At 52.0% G+C, this 14,831-nt stretch overlaps 1 protein-coding gene across 10 annotated transcripts in view; it reads right to left on the bottom strand.

Moving 5' to 3' along the window:
* NLRC5 (NLR family CARD domain containing 5) overlaps nucleotides 1-14,831 on the bottom strand; it is a 57,173-nt gene that overhangs the window by 16,326 nt on the left and 26,016 nt on the right. For 2 of the 10 annotated variants that reach the window (XM_068992666.1, XM_068992669.1), the window contains exons 20-28: nucleotides 13,789-13,875; nucleotides 12,907-12,990; nucleotides 10,616-10,699; nucleotides 7,785-7,874; nucleotides 7,532-7,594; nucleotides 4,644-4,730; nucleotides 2,783-2,866; nucleotides 1,869-1,958; nucleotides 1,416-1,481 (exon numbers count right to left, since the gene is read on the bottom strand). In XM_068992666.1, the coding sequence (XP_068848767.1) occupies nucleotides 1,416-1,481; nucleotides 1,869-1,958; nucleotides 2,783-2,866; nucleotides 4,644-4,730; nucleotides 7,532-7,594; nucleotides 7,785-7,874; nucleotides 10,616-10,699; nucleotides 12,907-12,990; nucleotides 13,789-13,875 (735 nt within the window). The remainder of the gene's footprint in view (nucleotides 1-1,415; nucleotides 1,482-1,868; nucleotides 1,959-2,782; nucleotides 2,867-4,643; nucleotides 4,731-7,531; nucleotides 7,595-7,784; nucleotides 7,875-10,615; nucleotides 10,700-12,906; nucleotides 12,991-13,788; nucleotides 13,876-14,831) is intronic. The other 8 variants (XM_068992667.1, XM_068992673.1, XM_068992668.1 and 5 more) reach the window with 7 other exon arrangements.

The raw sequence follows: 14,831 nt of genomic DNA, 5'->3' as shown, positions 1-14,831 counted from the left end.
AGGCCCCGGAGCACTGTCTCACAGACAGGCTGAGAAGAGAGCCCCGCACAGCATAAGAGGGCCGCTCCCTCTCACAGGACAGGGGCCACTGGAGGCGTCCAGGAAGGGCTGACGTGTGAGCTGGGCCATACAGCACTGGGAGAAATTGAGCTCAGAAAAGGCAAGGAAGAAAACGCCAGGCTGAGTACCCAGAAGCTGGGACACTTCCTCAGGCAGTGCGTGCTTGGTGAACAAAGATCCCTTGCGGCTGAATCTGTGTGCACACATGTGGGGTGTGAGTGGTGTGTGTGATGTGTGCATGTTCTGTGTGGCGTGTACAGGGGGTATGTCTGGTGTGTGTGCATGTGTGTGGTGTATTATGCTATGTACGTGTGTGTGTGTGTATGTGTGGTATGTACATGTTTTGGTGTGAGGGTGGTGTGTGTAGGGGGGTGGGAGGAGTGAGGAAGAACACAGCGGGAGGTGGCAACCAGATCAGACTCTGAGAAGACCAGGCTAAGGGTTCGAACTTGATCCTCAGGGCACTTGGGAGCTTCCGCAGGGCTCAGAGCAGTGGAGCACCATGGGCAGACATGCATGGTGGGAAAGCCCCTCTGGGGGCTGCGGGGGGATTGGAGGAGGCCTGGTCAGAGGCAGGGGACCAATTCAGAGGCCACGATCACAGGTGAAGCAAGACATGTAGAGAAACTCACCCAAGGCTGAGAAAGACAGAGCCTGAGGCTCCCGGGGGTGGGGATTAAGTGAAAAATAACTGACACAGCAACTCAAATAAGGCAGGTCTTTTCCAGGCACTTTAAACACATTTACTCATTTAATCCTCACAATAAACCTAAAAGGTAGGTCTCACTCTTATTCTCATTTTACAGGTGAGGAATTGAAACACGGAGCGGTCAAGTCACTGGTCCAAGGTGACACAGCTATTACGTGGTAGAGCAGAAGTGAAAGTGTTAGTCGCTAACTCGTGTCTGACTCTTTGCGACACCATAGACTATAGCCTGCCAGCCTCCTTGTCCATGGGGATCCTCCAGGCAAGAACACTGGAGGGGGTTGCCACTCCCTTCTCCAGGAGATCTTCCTGACCCAGGGATCAAAGCTGCGTCTCCTGCATTGGCAGGTGGATTCTTTGCTGAGATCTACCCCAAGCAGCTCCAGAGTCTGACTATTTAACTCAGAAGCCTCCAGACTCAGTCAGGCTGTGGCTAAGGGGCACAAACACCACTCGAAGGCCTGGTCCAGGGTGAAGGTATGGGGAGACTGGGGGCAGATGTGGGAGAGACAAAGCCAGGCAGTAGCTCCAGGCAGGGTGTGTGAAGGAGGAGGGGACCCCGGGAGGAAGGAGGCACGGAGGCCACCACAGGGTCAGCCACCTCTCCCTGGTTCCTCCGCCTTTCCTGTCACCCCAGACTACGAATTACCTCAGTGTCTTCCCAGCCTCTTCCTGTCGGGAGAAGTGAATCCAGAAGCTCTGCTTGGAGCCCAGGCTGCAGAGAGAGGGGTGTATGGAAGCCCAAGACTCAGCCTTGCCAGCGTCCCCAGGACCCAGGTGCCAGGGGGTGTGGGGAGGGATGGGAGCTGGGCCCACAGGGGCACAGGAGGGTGGAAGCCACAGGAGAGACCCTTGCTGACCAGAGGAGGCCCCCACCTCCTCCTTCGAGGATGCTAAACCTGGCGTTTCCCCACCCGGTGGCCTCCCTGGGCCCCGTGCATGCGCACACGGGCCTCAGAGGATGAAAACTGTGATTCCACAATCAGTGAACTCTGAGACTCAGAGAGGCTCAGAGGTTACCCCAAGTCACACACACAGAGGGCCACTGAGCGTGCGAGTCTTGCTTCCCCACCATTAGCAAGTGGCACCAATGTTTCCTTACTTCACTGAGGCCTCCTGGACACGTGGGCAGGAGGGGAGAGCCTCCACCAGGCACAAGACACTTTCCTGAGACATGCTGTTGTGGCTTAGACTAGAAGAGAAAAGAGGTTCAGGATGAGGGGTGAGGTAGCACCTCAGTGGAGCCCTGCCCAGCCCCCTCATCTCCATTCCAGCCATCATCCCCTAGAGGGGAGTCCTCAGTGTCCAAGTCTCCATCCTCCAGGTGGAGACACTGAGGTCCATAGAGAAGCCAGAGAGATGCTATCATCACCTGGCAGGCCAGGCAGCATACTCTGAAATCTTTGAGAGTCACCCTGACTGTGCCTGCTGCCCCTGTGGTCTGAGACCAGGGATGAGGGCAGTGATAAGGCCAGGCTGCCAGCTCTAGCTCCATGGGGGCCAGGGATGCCCGGAGCGCAAAGCTCAGTTGCCTAGCAACGGGCTGTGTCCTGGGTCTGGACATCAGTCTCCCAGGTCACTGGGGAGACTGAGTAACTGAAGATGACTTCCCTTCCCAGGGGCCCTCCCTGCTGTGGCGACATATCCAAATCTGTGTCCCCTAAATCTGGTCAGAGGAGCTTCAGGGATAGGATGGATGGACCAAGAGCCAGGACAACTGCGATTTCTGCAGCTGATTGGGGATGAACTGTTGCTCCCTTCCTGGAGTCAACTTGGGCCACTGAACATTAGTCACAGTCTCTACCGGGTGTTTGGTGAGAGCTCTGCCAATAGTGGGCAATGAAGGAAGGAGGAAAGGACCCAAGGTGGATGGGCGGGGGGAATCACGGTAAAAGTCACCCCACCCCAGCCCTTGTCCCCTGGAGTTCTTCAGGGTTGCCTGAAAAGAAGCCCACTAACATTCTGGGCCCTGGGGAGTCTTCCTCCTAGTTGACCTTGGGGCTGCTCATCACTTACTTGAGCGAACCGGAGATGGGCACCTTGGGGAGACATTCCAGGAGGCACCTGAGCCCATCATCACCCAGCAGGTTTGCTGAGAGGCTGCAAGAGGTACAAGGAGGAGGTGGTTGGTGCTCTGACGTGCCTGCTCTTCAGTGAGCATCACTGCTACTCTACCCACCACACACCGTCATCATCACCTCCACCATCACCTCCACCACTGTGCACAACTTCTGTTCCAGCAGCACCGTCATCACCACCAGCGCCACCCCTTCACTACTACTTAGCATCCCTGTCTGTATCCCCATCACCTCCATCAACACTAGCACGATCACCCCCATCCCCTCACCAGCACCACAGTTAACCAGTCCTCATCTTCCCCTTCAGTATCTGGTGACCACTCCCAGGACTCCACCAGGCTTTCAGGAATTAGAGAAAAAGCAATTAGCTTTTTACTGAGCACTCGGCCTCTGCCTGTTGGGAGCCGTCATTTTTGAACCAGAGTGAATTCAGGAAAAAGACAGACATTTGGAGGATGCATTTACCCAGAATACTTCTTTTAATTTGGGAATGCAATATCGGAAACTGCACTTAATGACTTTATTTCCCTTCATTCGTAGCATCCTATGGTTTTAGCTACAGTTTCAGGAACAAAATAATCAGTGTGCCTGGGAATATCTGATTTTTACCCTGCAAATTTGAACTCATTTTGCCCCTGATGATAAGACTTTTGAGGCTTATTTATTTCTATCTTTTCCTGAGACACTTTAAAAACGAAAAAGTCTGTCTCAGGAAGCCACTTAATGAAATAATTTTTAGAATATGAAAAAGTTCCCTCTAGAATGAAAAAATTGAAAAACTCAAAAGACATCTTTGCTTATTCATCCTTCTTTAAAATCCATGATTTTCATCAGCCACATTTCTCTCCTTGGCCACACCACAAGGAATTGAAATTGTGTTTTTTTTGGTGGATAGCTCTCTGTATGTTCTGCTTGTTCTAAGCTGGACTTCTAACAGTTCTGAGCAAAGGCTCTGCATTGAACTAGGTGTGTGACTTGACACAGATTTTTAAACTCTGGCAGTCCGCTCATCTACGGTATTCAGGGTTGTTGAGAAGGAGGATAAAAAGGATATGTAAAGCACTTAGAATAGTAGAAAAAGTGCTCAAAGCTCTTTTTTCCCTACCCATGCAGGGTTGCACTATTCAGGCACCCAAGACAGGCCACACTGATACCACTTCTCATCAGCCTGAGAGCCCACACATCCCTACTCTAGCGGGCTCTGGGCCCTCTACAAGCCGAGGCATTGGCTATTCTTAACCACCTGCACAGCAAGACAACGGATCCTTCATTTCAGGCTCCACCAGCCAGCAGAGCCCCAATGCCTTGAATAACAAGAGGCCAAGGGGCTCCTGTGGCCCTTTGCAAAGTGAAAGTAACTAAAAGTGTTAGTCTCAGTTGCGTTTGACTCTTTGCAACCCCGTGGACTGCAGCCCGCCAGGCTCCTCTGTCCATGGGATTCTCCAGGCAAGAATACTGGGGTGGGTGGCCATTCCCTTCTTGAGGGGATCTTCCGGACCCAGGGATTGAACCGAAGTCTCTCGCATTGCAGGTGGATTCTTAACCATCTGAGCCACCAGGGAGGCCCATTCCTTTGCAAAGGGCTCCCCTAAATTGATCACAGGTACACCCTGAACTAGCTCTACGTGGTAGCAGTGGAGGATGGAAGGGATAAGATGGGGACAGAGAAACTTTACAGATGTGACTGAGTCCCAGGCATCCTCTCCTCTGTTAGGTGGTCCTGAGAGCACGCATGGGTGTGTACACACAAACACACACACACACCCTTCAAGTGCTACGCAGGACGTGCTCCAACTTACTCCAGTTGGTTGAGGTCTTCACACTTGCTCAGCAAACAGCACAGCGGCTCCACGTGCTCCTGGCGGAGGCCGCAGTCAGTAAACCTCCTGCAGGAAGGGAGATGGGGTCCCTAAGCTGGGTATGGCCTTGAAGCTCCAGCGGGGCTTCACTCAAGCTTGGACTCTCTAGAAACATCCAGCACCCACGCATACCACCTGCCCCGCCCAGCAGATCCCACCTATGTTTCCTCTGAGGGGATGGTTCTCAAAGTGAGGTCCCTGACCAGCCCCAACAGCACCCCTTAGGGAGCGTGGTGAGGGGCACATCCTGGGGACACAACCCAGACCCGCTGAACAAACAGCTCTAGGAACAAGGCTCTCCAGGGTGATTCTGATTCAGTCAAGGTGAACTATTGCTCTTAGGGTCACTTTAATGAGCAGACACGGGGGTGGAGTGGAGGAGACCCAGGGTGATGTCTCCTTATGTGGAGGGTTACTCATACTGGAATCAAAGTAATAGTAAAGTCTGTCTTTGAGAGGCCTACACGGATACCACACAACAAGGTAAATGAATAGCTTAGGGCCAGCCAGCAACTTAAAAAATAAACTTAGAATGATAAAGTACCTAAAATAAGTAACTCAGATTTTTATCATTGTTACTTTCCTTTTTTTTTCTCAGTCCCAAATTCCTTATTCTACTATTGTTTATTTCTTGTTTTAAAATCAGCTCATTCTTTTTATTTAATGCACTTATCAGAAGAGAAAACCCTGTATCACTTACTCCAGTGGAAAACTGGCAATTCCTGTCCCGAGCAGACTGTAAGGATGAGGATGCAGGGAATGAGGGCAAAATATCATCATTAAATTCAAGCCAGACACTGGCACCTGCTGAGGGCCCTCCTTCTACTTAAAAGGGAGCTTAGCAGACGTGAAGAGGTGCTACAGACACGCTGAGGCAACTGGCACTTTCTCTTGGCCGTGTGTGTGCTTGTTACTTCAGTCGTGTCTGACTCTTTCTGACCCCGTGCACTGTAGCCCTCCAGGCGCCTCTGTCCGTGGGATTCTCCAGGCAAGAATACTGGAGTGGGTAGCCATTCCCTTCTCCAGGGGATCTTCCTGACCCAGGGATCTAACCCAGGAATCTCCTGCATTGCAGGCAGATTCTTCACTGTCTGAGCCACCAGGGCCTTAATCAAACACAGACTTGAAAATGGAAGAATTTGATGAAAGTGAACCAGTAGTCATGTATGGATGTGAGAGTTGGACTATAAGGAAAGCTGAGTGGGGAAGAATTGATGCTTTTGAACTGTGGTGGAGAAGACTCTTGAGAGTCCCTTGGGCTGCAAGCAGATCAAACCAGTCAATCCTAAAGGAAATCAGTTCTGAATATTCACTGGAAGGACTGATGCTGAAGCTCCAATACTTTGGCTACCTGATATGAAGAACTGACTCATTGGAAAAGACCCTGATGTTGGGAAAGATTGAGGGCAGGAGGAGAAGGGGACAACAGGGGATGAGATGGTTGGATGGCATCAACAACTTGACGGACTTCAGTCTGAGCATGCTCTGTGAGTTGGTGATGGACAGGGAAGCCTGACGTGCTGCAGTCCATGGGGTCACAAAGAGTCAGACACGACTGAGCGACTGAACTGAAGTATTCTACCATCAGCCTAACCTCTTAAAAATCATCCCAACCTGGTCTATGTCCTACATTTTGGAAATCAGATTTGGAAACTATGAAGGTATTCTAGAAGTCTCCATAGTGCTGGGTTAGGATAGGAACTGGAAAAACTACCGCCTAAGGCAGCCTGTTTTATATGACCAGCACGCTAAGAATGGTCTATCCGTTTCCAAACAGCTGAGGAAAAAAGTCAAAACAAGAGTAACATTTCATGACATGTAAACATTACATGAATTCAAGTCTCAGCGTTCACAACTCCAATTCTACAGACACGCCATTGCTTATATATTGTCTGTGCTGCTTTCAGACTTATGATCTAACCCTTTACAGGACGCGTTTGTTTGCCCCTGGGCTAGGAGCGCTGCAGTACTGCCTGGGTTCCAGTCCTAGCTGCACTCCAACCTGCTGCGTGACCACCGCTGAGAGGCTTCTAGGATGTAATGTGCGTGAGGCTCTCAGAATGGTGTCCTGCAGATGCTCAACAAATATCAGCTCTTCGTTTACTGTTATTTCACAGCTGAGAAGGCTGAGACACAGAGGAGGAAGGTCTGGTCCATGGTCACTTGGTGAGCCAGTGGCATTGGACAGCCACTAGAAATGGCATCTGTGCCTTTAAAAGTTGCCCCCTCAGCCCATTATCCTGCCTCCTGTGCAATGCCTGCCCCCTGTCACCGAGACAACCACAAAGCATTGGTCCAGGAGTCAGGGGAGGGGGGCTTTCATATCTGTGAGTGCCTCTTGTGTTTTATATGTTGCCTTGCATCATCTTTGCCAACAGCCTGCAATCTACCATCTGCTATCACCAGCTCCCTGCTCTCAGTGGAAGCTGAGGATCGGAGAGCTTAAGGAACCTGCCCAAGGTGCCAGATCCTGCTGGGATGTTTTTTTTTTTTAAGATTTTATTTATTTATTTTTAACCATGCCGCATGGCATGCCTGATCTTAGTTCTCTGACCATTGATCAAACCCATACCCCACTGCAATTGAAGTGCAGAGTCTTAACCACTAGACTACCAGAGAAGTTCCAGAGCTGTTAAAGCCTGGGGGCAGGTAGTGGAGTCCTTTTCCTCGGAGCAGCCCTTGAGTTCTAATCCAGTCTGCTGCGGACTCCTCATTTGCCCGTGACAGTGCCCGGCCCTCTCAGGCTGTCCTCTGCTCTGGACATACAGGAGAACTGTCTGTCCCCGATCATCCCATATCATACCAGGGCCCAGTTCCGGGGGACTTACCAACAGCACCCGTCTTCCTGCTCCTCACTAGACCTGAGGTGCAGGGTCAGATGACGCAGGGACCTGGAACAGACAGCACCTTCACCAGCCACCTTCGACCACAGCTCCAGGATGCCCCCAGGGGGCAGGCTCTCCTTCTTGAGCAGCTGAGTCTCTGATTTGGGTCCCACTGCCTCACCCCCACCCTTCATATCCAACAGCCTCCAGCACCACCCTCCCAGCTGAGTTCTGGTTGCCCCAGGGCAATGCCCACCTGAGATCCACCTTCTGAACCTGTGGGCACAGGCTGAAGAGGTCAGCTAGCAGGAGGGGGCTCCCTGGAGGCAACTGCGTCTGGCTCAGTCTGACAGGGAAAGAGGTGGGGTCCTATGTGAGCAAGTTGGAGCCAAGCAAGATTGGTGGGCAAGAAACCTGGACACAAAGGATGGGGGCACTGGCAGGTGAGCCAGGCAATAAGGAAGGAGGCAGCGACTCAAGAGGGAAAAATAGGAGCTTGGGGTCAAGTGGGCTTAGGTTTGGCTCTAGTCCTGCTTATAGGCTTTGTGTCCTTGGACAAGTCACTTAACCTCTCTGAGCCTCAGTTTCCTCATCTGAAAAACAGGACTACTTATGGCACACCTTCCTCGAGGGTGTTGCGAGTACTGAAACATTGCGCTTGTGCACTGCCTAACACAATACCCCATGCTTGCTGTGTTGTTATTATTATACTGCTTCTATCCCAAGGACTAACAGGTGAGCCCTTGCTGACAGGGAGTGGGAAGATGCAAGCCGTGAGAGTTTCTCAAGGTCAGCACTACCAAGATAATTCTTTGGTATTGGGGGCTGTCCAGTAGGAAGTTTAGCAGCATCCCAGACCTCTACTCACTAGATGCCAGGAAAGATTGAGGGTAGGAGGAGAAGGGGATGACAGAGGACAAGATGGTTGGATGGGATCATTGACTCAGTGGACATGAGTTTGAGCAAACTCCCAGAGATAGTGAAGGATGGGGAAGCCTGGCATGCGGCAGTCCATGGGGTTGCAAAGAGTCAGACGCGACCAAGCGGCTGAACAACTCCCTAGATGCCAGCAGGAGCACAACCTCCAGCCCCCTCCACCAACGACAACAAAAATGTCTCCATCCTGAATGTCCCCTAAGGAGCAAAATCACCCCCAGTTGCGAAGCATTGCCTTAGAGAAAGTGACATGCTTCCACCTTGCCCCTGGAGGCATCCTTGGTGCCTCCATTTGCCTCGCTCCATCAACCTTCCATCAGTGTCTTGTCAGTTCCACCTCCGAGGTCCACCCTGAATCTATATACTTCCCTCTCCTCTTCCCATTCCCAGCCCCCTCGTCTCTTATTCTGGCTGCACAGCTCCTCGGTGCTCTGACTTCCATGCTTGTCCCGGGATGCCCTTCTCCACCCAGCCGCCAGACCAAGCTTTTGAAAACACACATCATTCCTCTCCTTTCCAGGTCTCCTTGGGCAAAATCCCAAACTCCTCCCCATGGCTACCAGGCCCTGTGTGACCGGGCCCAGGATCATTTCTCTACCTTCTCTCCTACAACTCTGCAGGCCACTGTGCTCTGGCCACACTGGCCTTCTGCCTGTTCCTTGAACACACAAAGCTCCACCCTGCCTCAGGGCCTCATGCATGCTGTTCCATCTCCTTGGCATGCTGTTCCCTGCTTTGCACAAGGCTGGCTCCTTCTCCTCCCTCTGGCCATACCCCAGTGTCCCTCCTTAGAGGTGTTCCCTGACCACTCTCACCATTGTCTAAATCACCTCCAATAATCACTCTTTACCATATTACCCAGGAAAACACATTATCACTGTCTGAATTCATCTTATTTGCTTTCACTCTGCTTATTGACCTCTCCTTCTACCACAAGGTAAGCTCCAAGAAGACAAGGGTCTGGTCATTTTTTTCCCTCTCCACTGTGTCTCCAGCACCCCAAACAGTGCTTCGGAGCAGTGTACAAACAGTACGGACTGAGTAATACAAAGCTGAAGCGCTGGCGAGAGTCAGGCTGGTCACCTCATTCCAAAGACAGACGAAGAGTCGGGCACTGATGCTGTGTGACCTGGGCACAGAGAAGGCCCTCTCTGGTCTGGGGTTTCCTACCTATTTATTTTAACCTGCAACTTATGTGTCCCAAGGAATCTCCTCTTTCCTGGCAGGGAGGAGCCACAGTGGGTTCTGTATTTTGACATGGGCTCTGCCACGCTTGGGGCTTCCCTGTGGCTCAGATGGTAAAGAATCTGCCTACAATGCAGGAGACCCTGGGTCAGGAAGATCCCCTAGAGAAGGGAATGGGTAACAACTCTAGTATTCTTGCCTGGAGAATTCCATGGACAGAGGAGCCTGGCAGGCTACAGTCCAACACTTCCCCACCTCTGAGAAGTCTCCTTCCTCTCCCATAGGACTCAGGGATAAGTAAGATCCTGGGTGTGACGGAGAGCCGTCTCAGGTGTCTGAGAGATCCTTAGCAGGAGTACTTAATGTTCTTGATGGTACAATTTAATTTTCTGCTATATTTTTCCATCTCAGCTACAGCTGCTTTGCTCTCTGCTAGAAAAATATTTAAAGTAAATCCTTTTTAAATTCTAAGCAGTCTGAGCTGAAATTAGAAAACAGAGTTTTAAATACTTTGGGGGATGCTGTTTAAATTCCCCTTTTACAGAATTAGCTGGTGACCTTTCAAAACGGGTGTGTGATGTATACATGACCTACAACTGTAAAATCTCTTTAGAGGAGCAGATGACCTTTCTGTGGGTAGGAAGAGGTACATTGGCCCGGGTGTCACAGGCCTTCCATTCTTCAAGGTGCTTTTAGAGCAACTGTCTTGTCTGAATCCCAACCCTGGGGGGAGAGTGAAGACTATTAGTCGCATTTGTCAGATGAGGAAACTGAGGCTTAGAGGGGTCCAATAACTCCTAGGAGGTTGATAAAGTATTAGGGAAGAGCTGGAAGCAGACTTAAGCTCCGAGTTGTGCCAGGTCAAATTATGAAACAGCTCAAGAGAAGGATGGAGGGACAGAAGGGAATGGCTTTCCAATGCAAGCGCCTCAGCTCTGCACAGGGAACTGGGGAAACCGGTCTTACTGCAGCAGGCTTAGCTGGGGGAGCTGCGGTAGGTGGTGCAGCAGGGTCTCCAGGCTCTGGTCACTCAGCACCTCGCAGGACAATCTGAGAAACAAAGCATCTGACTGAGGTGGGGGAAATCGGGAAAACCTAGATGGGTTCTATACCAGGACTGCCCAAAACACCCCCTCTGAATACTGGGTCCTTGAGTTATCATTGAGGCTGGAGGAAAAGGAAGGTTGTACATGCTTGGAAAATGCCGGGTTAAGTCACATTAGTTTTCTTGGCTGCAGGACTTCTCAGAGCTTTTAATCTGCCCTTGTGCCTTGTGAATTTCTAAGGGGTTATAGTAGGTATCTTTTTCCCCAAAAGACATGGACAAGAAGGATCATTCTTTTGAGGGCCTTGTGGAACACACCTGTAAAGAAGAGAATGCTGCCTTAACCCAAAGTAGTGAACAGACCAGTGGCAATTCAGGTATTTAATGGGTCAGCAAAGAATAGACGCAAGGTGGCTTGGATCTCCAACTGTCCATGAAAACCAGACCAACCAGCTGATTGCTCATCTAGATAACTCATCAGAAGCCAGCCCACTTAGGAGGAACTCCTCATGCCCACTCTGTGCTCTCTGCTCTGGCTGGTGGACTGTGCTGACCGCATCTCCCAGCACTCTGGGATTTACATACAGCCCTCCCTGGGGGTCAGGAGCCACCACCTCCCCCCCAGAGGCATTGGACAGTGTTTTCCTTCTGCCTCCTCCCCTCTTGCTTCCCTTCTTCTCTCTGTCCCTGTTCTTGGTTCCCTGAAGGCTGCCCTTTTCCCCTCACTGGGGATATCAGGAGCATCCCAACATGTGCTTTTCTGGCTGGCGGGGAACCCAGCTTGTGGGGAACAGTGGCAGGGGCCTCCTGTGGTTCTGGAGTTGGAAGCGAGGAGCCTGTCAGGACCCAGGCTGTAGGCTCCGCTATACCTCCTCTGTCCTAGGACTGGGTCTGGGGCTCAGGGCACAGGCAGAACAGTGGCTTTCATTGAGGGGTGGTCTGACCACAAACACCAGTGGCTTTCCACTGGACCCCCAACAGACAGTGCCATGGCTTCTGCTTGGGTCAATGCTGGGTTTACACACTGTTTTTTTTTTTTTTTTTTTTAAAGCAACAGAACCTTTACCCATTACATCTCACAAGGAATGCTGAAACGTACACATCATGTACCATGATATAAATGATATTAACAAGCAGGGGTAAGTGGGTGAGGAAACTCTGGACTAGCTTTGCAGCTTTTCTATAAAGCAAGTCATCAACTGTTCTAAAATAAATGATTCGTTTGAAAATTCATTGGTTCCACATGTCTCGATATTTCAGGAAAGCCACAATGTTCTGTGATAGACAAAAGGTTGTTGAGATCGTGTCTGTTAACAATATCACACCCCCTTGTCCTCTGTGTCCATATGTATTTGAACAAGAAGAGAGGCATGAAAGGACACACTCCTGGTGTCAACATAAGGATATTGTTAACAATGATAATGTTAATAATAATGGATAATGAGTTTGTTGCAAGGGCCAGAAGGGCATTTGAAACGGGAGCCAGAAAGCAAGGGGAAAAAAAAAAAAAAAACTAACAAAATGGAAAAGAAGATATGGGCAATGTAAAGTGCAACTGCAGAACGTAGCTGGCCTATGACTTCAAACAGGGAAAAACTGTATACACAAGTGGAGAGGGCCACCAGGAAAACAATGATGCTGAGTTATTTAGGTGAGGCAGGTTTGTCCTGGGTTCCTTTATTTTATAGTAATTATCATAAGAAAATGACAACAACGATGATGAGGGTAGGAAAAGTCTGACTGACCACTTCGCAGACGACAAAGCTGAGCCAGGACTCCTGATTCTAAGCCTAGCCTCTGATCACAGACCCAGGTATTCTAGGGTGAGCTGGTATCCGGGGTGGACGGGGTCCCCTGAGGAGGGGCCTTCAGAGTGACAGGCTCCAGCCACACAGGCAGGCCCGGGTGGGAGCCAGGGTGGGGCTCCCGGGGTGGGGTGGGGGCAGACTGGGGATTACGGGTGCCCTGAGTTGAGCAGACAGGAGATGAAGCCCCAGGCCCGGCACAGCCTCTCTCAGGGGGAGGGGTGAGGTGCCTGAAGCTGGGGCCACTGGGAGGCAGCGAGCCTCCAGGAACTCCCCTGGGGTCGGGCTTCGGGGTCTGGCAGGAAGGGACCAGGAAGGACTCACCTGGCCTCTAACCAGGCCACCCCCACCCAGGTCACTGGGCAGGTGCCCACGTTGTGGCCCTGGGCTGTGTCCTCAGTACTTACTGGACTTCCAGGGGCCCTGGGCACTTCTCCAGAGACTTGCAGAGGTGGGAGAGGCTCAGGGGCTCCAGCTGACACTCCTTGAGGCTGAAAAGGGGCAAGCAGGCACGATGAGGTCAGGGAGGGCTCAGGGCCCCTGTCCAGCCCCTAAACCTGCAGGCCACTGGCCCCTCCCCTGACACGGAACACCCTACCCCCTACAGGCCCCAGGCCCCCTACTCTGACAGTCACAACAAGGCTGCCTGAGTGCTCAGCAGCTCTGAACCAGTCCCAAGTCCTCCTGGGACTCCTGCCTACATCCAGGCCACCACTTTCACTCACCTGGGCTACTTTAACATCCCCTGGGTTCCCAGTCTCGCCTCCTGCAACTCTCCACCCTGCTGGCATCTTATCTGGAAGAGTATAAACCTGACCACCCTCTCCTGTGCTGAAAACCCTCTGTGGCTCCCTAGTGTCCTTACGCTAAAAGTAAAACGCCTCTCCCATGTCTCCACTCACCTCCACTCTCCCCAGATAAGCTCCAGCCACCCAGAAACGCTCCCCAGGAGCCAAGCCTTCACTCCCCACCACTGCCCCCTCCCCATGAGGTGTTCCCACCCTGCCTGGTTCCTGCCTCTCCCCGCTCCCTGATAACCCTGTTCAGGCACCAGCTATGAGCTACGGTGTCTCTCTTCTTAGGTGAGGAAATCAAGCCCCAGAGACAGGAGGGGCCCAGCCAGGGTCTCACAGCCCCTCACGGTAGGGCTGGGAAGTCTTCTGAGAAAATAACGTGACTCCTCCACAATGGGAATGTTGGATCCTGCAGCCCCATCAGCAGCCCTCCCAGACTCTCCACTCCCTCACCCCATTGTGGTTACCCCCAAACAAGAAGCGGTAAGACGGTACCAGAAGCTCCTGGGGACGTGGCGCTGACCAAATCCCAACCGGGCTCCAGCTCGGAACTCTGGCAAAGATCCAGGAGCCAACAGATCCCTGCAAGCGGGGAAACCATCTTGAGAGGAAAATTCGAAGCATCAGCACTGGAAGACTCGACTCATTAGGGCCGGAAGGAGCTCTTGTCACAGTCAAGCCCCTCCCTGGACGGATGGGGCAACTGAGGCCCAGGGAAGGGAAGTCAGAGCAAGGATGCCCACAGCTTATACCTGCCCACGTGGGCAGCACCTGACCAGGTCGGGGGATGCGAGGACAAGAGCCCTCCTCTTTCTGACCATCACTGTGGGTAGCATTCACATGACTTCCTCTCTCTGTGCCTTGATCCTTCTGGTTTCAAGAACCCAGAGAGTCCCTAGAAATGGAGACCCTAGCTCGGCAAACAAGACCACCCCGGCTTCAGGTAGCCCACTTGATACCGCGAGGCTTTTCTCTAAGGCATTGTCTGGACATCCACTCTGCCCAGCTGGCCCCACCTGAGGCGCCCTTGTACCGGCCGAGGTGAGACCAGGTGGCCGGGCTCCACTAGGGGGCAGCCCGGAGCCCTGGCACAGAAGCAACTTGTTTACAGCAAAGGCACGGAAACTTTTTCAGAGCACCAACGGTTCTTGGTTTCTCAAAGGTGATTCTCAGCGTGTGGAAGGGCAGTGATTCACAGGAAGGCAGGAGTCTGCACAATTCTACAAAGGTCTCCGGAGGCAGAGACGGGGCTGCTCCCCGCCACCCTCCCACACAGCCGCAATCTGCCAGCACCTGTTTTGTGGTGGCATCACCCGTCGGCTCCGCCCTCCCTCCCACGTGCCCGCCTTTTGAGAAGAGATTTAAGGCAGCTGACTACTGCACATTAATATGGGGAAGAGGGCTACAGAAGTGATCCATTCCAGCCTGTCAGATATGGGTGGGTTAGTCTCTAGCTAACGGTCAGTATGGGCCTGGGGGTGGGGGTACCTATAGAAAGTGGGGACCAGAGAGAGAGGGGACCATACCCTGTCCAAACC

This window comes from Capricornis sumatraensis, chromosome 20 (assembly GCF_032405125.1).
Source record: "Capricornis sumatraensis isolate serow.1 chromosome 20, serow.2, whole genome shotgun sequence".
In the NCBI taxonomy this organism is placed as follows: Eukaryota; Metazoa; Chordata; class Mammalia; order Artiodactyla; family Bovidae; genus Capricornis; species Capricornis sumatraensis.
Note: the sequence above shows the minus strand (reverse complement) of the source record. Positions and strands in the feature narration are given on the sequence as shown.